At 35.5% G+C, this 10,106-nt stretch overlaps 1 protein-coding gene across 1 annotated transcript; it reads left to right on the top strand.

Annotated features, from left to right (window-relative positions):
• Positions 1–8,953: 8,953 nt before the first annotated feature.
• On the top strand, positions 8,954–9,655 carry LOC127868996 (ras-related protein Rap-2c-like). The gene has a single exon (XM_052411279.1). The coding sequence runs from the start codon at positions 8,954–8,956 to the stop codon at positions 9,653–9,655; it is 702 nt and encodes a 233-aa protein (XP_052267239.1).
• Positions 9,656–10,106: the final 451 nt, after the last annotated feature.

Below are 10,106 nucleotides of genomic sequence, written 5' to 3'. Positions count from 1 at the left end.
AAGGATGACGGTACTCGCTAGATTCCGCAGAAATTCCCCTATCCGACCCTCTTCAGCCGATGTTGTGAAACCGCTATCCAGCTTGAACGATGCATACAAACGGTATTTCCTCTGGATTTTGTTTATGAACAGACCTGCGTGCCTTACTTGTCAAATATGACCAAAAAAATATCTCGCTGACAATATCAATCAATTCTTAGTTAATGCAATGTTTTAGAACTCAACTCAAACCATCTTTATATTTAAGAGTTAAATTGATTTTCAAGATGAAAAAAAAAACGGACGGTGCTCGAACATAACTGTGCTGTTTATTTTATTTGAGGTGTTAAATTCCATATTTTTGTATTGTAATATACGTTACTGATTATTACTTTGAATGGTATGTCATATCTTGGGTTATCCATGTTTAATATTACGAAAAAATCAATACATTTTTGTGTGAAGGGGTAGCGGATATTTCACCCATTCAGCTTGACGGTGTATGTGCTTCTCTGGATTTTTGTTTCAAGATCGTACACGTCGGGATAAAAAGTTATTGAAGTAAAACCGTCCATATCTGTCACATATCTGTTGTCTACTTACGTGACGTTCGATAAATTGGATGTACAGATATTATTTTCTTTTATAATACACAGTTTTGACGCACGTGTACAGTAAAATATAACTAAAATCACGATTACAATGTTTAGTCTTTCCTGAGGCCGTTTCATCTCTGATAACTTATTATTTGCCTTAAAATTGCCTTAACCCCCCTTTTTGGAAAATGAAATAATCGTCATTGAACTATTAATTAACAACCCTGCTTCATTTTTAATCACAATATGAGATCGTGGGAATCCTGTATAGAATTATGAGAGATTGCAAACCAATTTCATTTTTAATTCATCATGTTTTTGCAAAATCGCACTCCTGTGTTAGCAATATTTCACCACTGAAGTACTTTAAGTGGCTGTTCGATTGGCGTGCTTTAAAAGGGGCCTTTTGACAGATTTTGGCATTTATTGAAGTTTGTCATTAAATGCTTTATATTGATAAATTTAAACAGTGGCCCCAAACATCTCCAGTAAAACACAAAAACAAAAATACAATTTAAAAAAAAGAGAAAAAAAGTAACCCTCAACTGGGCTCGAACCACTGATCCCTAGAGCAAAAAGTCTTCCGCTAAGGCCACTCGGCCATCCGTGCTCATGATATGAGGAGATGTATTTTTATGCTTCTCTTCGAAGAAGAAGGGGTATATAGTTTTGCTGCTGTCTGTCGGTAGAAGTCGGTAGATGTCGGTAGACCAGTCTGAATGTCGGTAGAACAGTTCGTTTCCAATCAATAACTCGTCAACGAATTGCCCGATTGGCTTGAAACTTCACATGTACATTGGCCTTAGACAGAAGATGACCCCTTTTGAAATCGGGGTCACTAGGTCAAAGGTAAAGGTCACTATCACACTAAGTGTGAAAATTGTTTCCAATCAATAACTCGTCTACGAATTGACCGATTGGCTTGATACTTCACATGTGCATTGTCCTTACACAGTAGATGACCCCTATTGAAATTTGGATCACTAGGTCAAAAGTCAAGGTCTCTTTCACACTAAGTGTGAAAATTGTTTCCGATCAGTAACTCGTCAACGAATTGACCAATTGGCTTGATATTTCACAAGTGCATTGGCCTTGGAAAGTAGATGACCACTTTCGATATAGGGGTCACTAGGTCAAATGTTAAGGTCACTATCACATTAGGTGTGAAAATCGTTTCCGATCAATAATTCATCAACCAATTGACCGATTGGCTTGATACATCACATCTGCATTTGCCTTAGACAGTCGACGAATCCTATTCAAATTGGTGTCACTAGGTCAAAGGTCAAGGTCACTATCACACTTAGTGCGAAAATTATTTCCGATCAATAACTTATCAACCAATTGCCAGATTGTCTTGATACTTCACATGTGTATTGGCCTTGAACAGTAGATTACTTCTATTGAAATAAGAGTCACTATGTCAAAGGTCAAGGTCACTGATACACATTAAGAGTACAATCGTTTCCGATAAATAACTTGCCAACTGATTCACCGATGGGCTTGATACTTCCCATGTGCATAGGCCTTGGTCAGTAGATGAGTACTTTGAAATTGGGATCACTAAATCAAAGGTTAAGGTCACTTTCACACTTAGTGTGAAATCGTTTCCCATCAATAACTCGTCAACTGATTCGCCGATTGGCTTGATACTTTACATTTGCATTGTCCTTAGACAGTAGAAGACCCCTATTGAAGTTGGGGTTACTAGGTCAAAGTTAAAAGTCACTGTTACACACTAAGTGTGAAATCGTTTCCGATCAATAACTCGTCAACTGATTCACCGGTTGGCTTGATGCTTCTTATTTACATTGGCCTTTGGCAGTAAATGACATCTATCAACATTGGGTCACTAGGTCAAAGATCAAGGTTACTGTCACAATAAGTGTGAAAATTTATTCAGATCAATAACTCATCAACGAATTGACCGATTGGCTTGCTACACACATGCGCATTGGCCGTGGACAGTACATAACCCCTATTGAAATGGGGGTCACTAGTTCATAATGCGCATAATGGATATTTAAGGGCATGGTAAATGTATTACCATTTCATCACAAATATTATAACTAAAACGAAAATTTTCGAATCTGAAACAAATTTTTTTAATTTTGTCAATTTACCAAAACGTGAAAATGCCCCTTTTAAAAGTCGAACTTCATTCCCAGTGACGACTGTAATAGTATATATTCAACAGCGAACAACTGCAGCGCATTCAGAGCATTGATCGTATGTGTAACGCGCGTGGTAAAAATGGATCGCTCGTGCAAAAGTTTGACGAAAAACGTCATCATAAGGGGTCAAACACAGAGAAGTTGCATGCAATCTGAGGTTATGCTGTGTTGATTTTCGCATTTGACATTAAAGATAACTAAATATATAAGGTCGATTTAAAGATAAAATTCAAACTACAATAAATATTTAAGGACTTTATCGAGCGGTACAATACTCTTTTTATGAACTGGAATTTATCACTTAAACCATTAGTATCATTATATGAGGTTTGACTTTATAACGGGATAGACAGCCCGAGATGATGTTTGTTGGTTCGCAAATTTGAACGGTGGCATATGTCCGCCTATTTTCGAAATCAGGCATTTGTTCGACAACCCTTTATGACAATAAAACGCCGTTTAGTGACCTTATTTAAGCACAATATCTCGCTTTGGGTAGAAGTATGTAATTTAGTTTATATAGATATCACGGTGCCTATACCACGTGACTTTTAAAGATCTGTGTGGGGAGTAAAATGTCAACAAAAGCGCGACGCAGGTAACATTTTTAAGGATTACTTTTTAAATATTTCACCATTTGTAATGGGATGAAGTGGAGAGCCCGCTCATTCATGAGAGTTTTCTATAGGTATCATGATTTTATAAAACAAATAAGTATTTTGTTAGTTATGTGCAACCGCGCATTTGAACGGTTAGAAAAAGGTAGGATCAGTGTGGGGACATTATTTTATTTTGACACAGAAACATCACACCTGGTGAAATTAAGCAATAAACTTTATGGGCGGAGCTTACAATATATCATTTTTCATTCTTTTTCAGGTTTCTTTTATATATTTATGAACACAAAATCAAGAAAATATTCTTACAGTAATATGATCTGTGTGGTATACGTGTTTAGAAGGATCTGTGTGGTATCCGTGTTTCTGCAATTTACGGATAAATTGAATTATAACATGACCTACGCTCCATGAGGGAAATAACATAATGCTCAATTGTGTTACTCTGGTGTTATTACACTAGTTATATAACTGCATTGTGTACACACCGGTCTGACTACTACTACTACTACTACTACTACTACTACTACTACTACTACTACTACTACTACTACTACTACTACTACTACTACTACTACTACTACTACTACTACTACTACTACTACTACTACTACTACTACTACTACTACTACTACTACTACTACTACTACTACTACTACTACTACTACTACTACTACTACTACTACTACTACTACTACTAAGTAGAAGTAGTAGTAGTAGTAGTAGGAGTAGTAGTACTAAGTACTAAGTAGAAGTAGTAGCAGTAGTAGTAGGAGTAGTAGTAGTAGTAGTAGTAGTAGTAGTAGTAGTAGTAGTAGTAGTAGTAGTAGTAGTAGTAGTAGTAGTAGTAGTAGTAGTAGTAGTAGTAGTAGTAGTAGAAGAAGAAGTAGTAGTAGATCGTAGTAGTAGTAGTAGTAGTAGTAGTAGTAGTAGTAGTAGTAGTAGTAGTAGAAGAAGAAGTAGTAGTAGATCTATTATTTTTATTATCTAAAATTGATTCATTTCAGTAACCATCTATTTGACAATAGTGAACGGAAAAGGGCAGAACAAAGAGGAAACAGTTTCACGATACTGGAATGCTATACAAAAGGGGACACTAGGAGTAAGGTGGGAGCGGGCGAGACGAAACGATAGCAAAGTGTTGCCAACAATAAGAGAGGGGATAGACGAACACAATTGAAATTTTAACATATGTTATGTTAAAGTATGCATGAGCGTGCATTATCATACGGTACACATCCATGCCTCTATTATATTTCTTCGGATAGTGTATACAATCGTTTGTTTTTGTATTCCGACACACATTCAGCAATAGAAATTGTGTCAAATATAACAAAGGTTGACAAAAAGTAAAGGCATGTTCTCTCCTGAGTAATATGTATGTTTTTTAATTAAAGTTGAAATAAACACTGATAAAACAGAATTCATCAGACGTATTGGTTTGTCATGGATTTCAAAATGCCTTGCATCATTGTAAAGAAACTTTAAACGACAAAAAATGTTACATTATCGACATTGTTTTCTATTTTGTTGTTATTTAAAGTTGAAGGTAACCGGTATCATTTACTAAAAATAAAATAATGGTCATAGTATACACATATATGTGTGTGTGTGTGTTATTTTCATATATGGAATTAATATTGTTGCATTTGTTTATTACATAGTATAGATATTGACAATCATTCGCCATGTGTTGGTGTTAATGTCGTGTTATAAATTATGTCGTTTTATTCAGTGCAACACGTGTATGATTATATTTTGCGTTAATTATTTTAAAGACAATATAAAACGTAAATGTAGAAATATTATATTAAATGAGTATATATGTACGAATCTCCTCTTGTGTTGTGGTGGGATGCAGCTGTGAAGAATGTCACGACATATTTCGAATTAAGGAGTATTGTATACACAACCAGCACCTCATTGCACACATTGTTTACTGTCAATTACCACAGACTAGAATAAGTAAAAGCAGGCAGTAAATTATTTAACTTAGCGTAGCGTAAAACGATAATCAAGTTACACAGACAAACTGTAAACTATTATGATTTTTAATCAGTATTCACGGATTTATGTGAAGTCCTCACGTATCGAGAAAGGTTTGTTTTGCGTTTGTACGTTTTGAAACACTCTTCACACTTGTAACACTTGTCAGGCAGATGGATCTTGACGTGCTCTTTCAGGTCATTCTCACTCCTGCCAACCCACACTGGTCACCTTTCACCAATCCCTTTTTTTGCACTTTTCTCGTGAGCCGCGAGTAGGTATTTGTCCGCAAAGCTCCTGCCGCACTGTACACACACGTGACAATTGGGTCCTTCGTGCTTTGAGGCCCTATGCCTTCTAAGATTGTAGGCATCCTGAGAAAAAAAACTATTTTATTCACGTGAAATTTCAATGCGTAAACACGCTATTAAAAAATGTTAGTATCAGAGGACACGCGTTCGTTTTTGTTAAATTACCAACGATTTGACGATTATTTTCAAAATAAATGATAACCTGATAGATGAGATTTATTGTGTATTTGTGTGTTGTGTTTTTCAAGAAAATCCGCTCGTCTGTTTGTAAATATAACTGTATAAAACTAATTTGAAGGTATTTAATCTTACCTGAAATGCTTTCCCTCACCAGTAATAAATTCCAGAGTTAGCGTGTCTCCTAGTGTGGCGCAATAACCCGTCTCTAGTCTTCAACATTTTTCCGCATTCGGAGCATTGAGCCATACCTTAAAGCAAATATAATATTTTAATAAACAGTAGTGTTTTGCGCCAAAATAACAATGGAATTTAATACAATAACATAAAGTGTACACTTATTTAAGGTAAGCATGAAATTGTCGTGGATTTAAGATGCTCCAGCGTAATATTTTAATATGATAATGGAGATTATATAGCATGCCTGTATATGTATTAGTTCAACAAGCGGTGCAAGCGTAGTGTACAGCCATAATGTGTAATACATGTTATCGCATTTAAAATTCCAGTTTCAAATACATTGTTGACAAGCATTTTTTAAACAACTCAATAGAACTGAAAAAGATAAAAACAGTATACCACACAGAATCCTTCTAAAAACGTATACCACACAGATCATATTACTGTAAGAATATATTCCTTGAACTTCTTTTCGTAAATATATCACAGAAACCTGAAAATGAATGCAAAATAATATATTGTAAGCTCCGCCCATAAAGTTTATTGCTTAATTTCACCAGATGTGATGTTTCTATGTCAAAATAAAATAATGTCCCCACACTGATCCTACCTTTTTCTAACCGTTCAAACGCGCGGTTGCACTTAACTGAAAAAATACTTATTTGTTTTATAAAATCATGATACCTATAGAAAACTCTCATGAATGAGCGGGCTCTCCACTTTATCCCATTAAAAATGGTGAAATATTAAAAAAGTAATCCTTACAAATGTTACCTGCGTCGCGCTTTTGTTGACATTTTACTCCCCACACAGATCTTAAAAAGTCACGTGATATAGGCACCGTGGATATATAATGAAGCACATTATTTGGAACAGATTTGATGTAGAATACTTACTCTCGCTTAACGGCTATATGACAAAATATGGTACATTTAACAATTCCTTTAAAATTCCATAATATCAAATTTTGATTTATACTATATGGTATTTATTGATTAAGAAGACTGCTTTATAGTTTAATTACTTTAGAAATGAATCCATGCATTAATTGAATTAATAAACAACAGCAACAACAATAGCTTCACTGCTCAATCATGTTTGACTTCAAGAATTCTTTTTGCGGCGAGAGTTATTTATATTGCACAAGAAGCATGAACGAAATAAAACACCAAAGTAGCAAATCCCACTAAAAATACAGTAAATTAACACAACCGATGTGACTTCATTGAAAAAAAATCAGGGAGTGCATATTATTTCATTCACGATGTTCCACACTTCGAACCATTGCTTGTTTATCGACAAATAGCATGACATCCTTCCTACCGTATATGCATTGAGCCAGTTGTTTTGAGAACCAAAAGGTCTCTCTTAAAGTAACAGAATGTGCTCAAAATCCATCGTAGTATTTGGCATATAGGAAATTATGATGCTGGACAATTACTATTGTGGAACCTTTATTGTTAAAAGCAGCAACACGTCAGACAAAACAGGGGGTGGTTTACGTAGTGTTGGACTTATTATTAGTGCAAAAGTAAACCCTTTTATCTATGTTTTTCAGGGTTGTTTGTTTAAAGCATCTCCACCCCTTCCCTCCAAACAAAATAAAATAAATAAAATTCGAATGACGACATAATAGTTTATAATACTGTATAGATCGAATGTTTGTCCAAGAACACAAATCTTAATTAAAAAATTGTTTGAAATGTTGTTTAAAATAAAGCACCACTGACGGTGGTGTTTACCTCCATTAAAGTTAAAAGGGGTAACCCCACAAAGTAAGGTGATCCTGCAATTTGAAATGTCGATAGCCATTAATTTTGTCAAAATACTCCTTGTTCGGTGTACGCCATTTGAATATTTGAAGTATACCAAACAATGGGTGGAAATGGAATACAATTATTTTACAATTACATAATACTTGTATTATATTATATAAAAGCAGCATCTTTTCACGGTTTAGTAAATTGACAAAAATTGAAAAAAGTTGTTTCAGATTTGCAAATTTTCGGTTTAGTTATGCTATTTGTGAGGAAACAGTATTACTGAACATTTGCCATGGTCTAATATAGCCATAATATGCATCTTTTGACGATTTAAAAACCTAAAAATTATAAAGCGTTGCAACGCGAAACGATTGAATAATTTGGAGAGTTCTGTTGTCGTCGTTTAAATTTGTTGAACTACGAAGATTGCTTATATAACGTATAAAATACGCAACTTATGTATGATTGGCGGGATAGCTCTGTTGGCTTATGCGTTTTTACTTCAGGATTCCGGGGGTCACTGGTTCGAGCCCTGCTACGGGCTACTTTGTTTTCCTTTTTTTAATTTTATTTTTGATTTTTTTACTGGAGCTTTTAAAATTTTATGTTTACATTTATCAATATAAAGCATTTAATGACAAACTTCAAAACATGCCAAAATCTGTGAAAAGGCCCCTTTAAGACGTAAACACTATTTTCTTCGTTTTAACACATTTTACGAAACTGCGAATTTCAGTACCTATAAAGACAGCGGCTCTACCTGACAAGCGGCAGTTTATTTTGAGACAACAAGCATTTCTTGCAGAGTTTTTTTATAGTTGATTTTTCTTATTGATAAAAAAATTCACCATTGCATCCTTATTTTATACTATATAGGACACCACCTCGACAGCCATGGAAAATTCTATGATATCATTACCGTAAGTACATATATTTTGTTCGACATTTTACGACAACACACCGAAATGATTTTATTGAGTTTTAAGTTTGAAATTATTATACAAAAAAAATATTATTGACGAATATCTACAATGTAACTGTATAAAACGCCTCCACAACATTCTTTGCTAACAGTTTTGAACCATTGTATAGCATTTATACCAAAGATTTTTTTTTCGAAAATACATTCTCTAATTAATTATTTGCACTTTTAGAGACCTCATTAACTCCATGCGAATGCGAGCCCTGACAACGCCGAGCACAAAGGCGCGTATCGTCCTACTGGGTTCGAAATTCGTCGGCAAGACCACGATCGCCGAATGGTTTGTGCAGAAACGGAAAGTGACTGAGCTGCACTCAATGAAAAGTCGGCAACACGTCCTTATGTCGCAGGACTTTACAGTTGATCTGATCGACACCGACGAGACGGCGCTTCCGGCGCTCATCAAGATGAACATCCGGCGCGCCGACGCGTTCGTCCTCGTCTACGCCGTCGACGACTTCTACTCGTTCGAATATATCCGCTGTATGCGCGACGCCATAGTGAAAATTCGAACCGCCGATGTTCCGATAGTCGTCGTCGGTAATAAGATAGACATCCCGGAGCGAGAGGTACACCCGGTTGTTGCCGACTGCTTGGTCACCGTAGAATGGGAGCATCCGCACGTGGAGATTTCAGCGCAGAACGGCGACGAAGAACTGACGGCCATTTTCGAAGAGCTGTTTCTACATCCGGCGCTCAACAACGAGACCCTTATGACGGGAGCTTTCGGATCTTCGCAAACGACGGCGTCTAGGCGGAAGACGCGAAGTTCGTTGCCGACTGAGGTGCAGCAAAGCACGTCAACACATTTCAAGCCGCAGAAAAAGAATTGTCTGCAAACGTCAGCGTTTCGTGTGTGGACTTTTGTGAAAAATATCATCAAGAAGTAAAACGAGGAAACAACGCTCGTTTATCTTGAACATTGGATTTTTACATGACGATGGTAGATGTGACTGTAAGTGTACGTTAATTAAATATTAATATCACGAAGACTGTGTATATAAATTAAAGTTGTGTAAACATTTTGTAAATTTGCGTAAGATAATTATTATTTTAAATGTATAATTTTAGTTAAATCGCTGGCGAACTTAAGGTATAAGTCAAATGTTATTTTGCACTTTTTGAACACTCTTAATTGCTACAGTTAATTGAAGATTTTTATTTGTTCTTTGTTGATGATAATTAATCAGATTAAAATACTTTTTTATGTGTTCTTTGTGCTGCGTATTCAATCATACACATAGGTAAGTCATACATTTTGTCGTTTTACAACGGATGGGAACAAAAAATGAAATGGTATTAGAATAATCGTATTTCATGATTCGAATATGTTTGAATACT

Source organism: Dreissena polymorpha, chromosome 1 (assembly GCF_020536995.1).
Source record: "Dreissena polymorpha isolate Duluth1 chromosome 1, UMN_Dpol_1.0, whole genome shotgun sequence".
NCBI lineage: Eukaryota > Metazoa > Mollusca > Bivalvia > Myida > Dreissenidae > Dreissena > Dreissena polymorpha.
The sequence above is the reverse complement of the archived record's forward strand: the minus strand, read 5'-3'. Positions and strand labels throughout refer to the sequence as shown.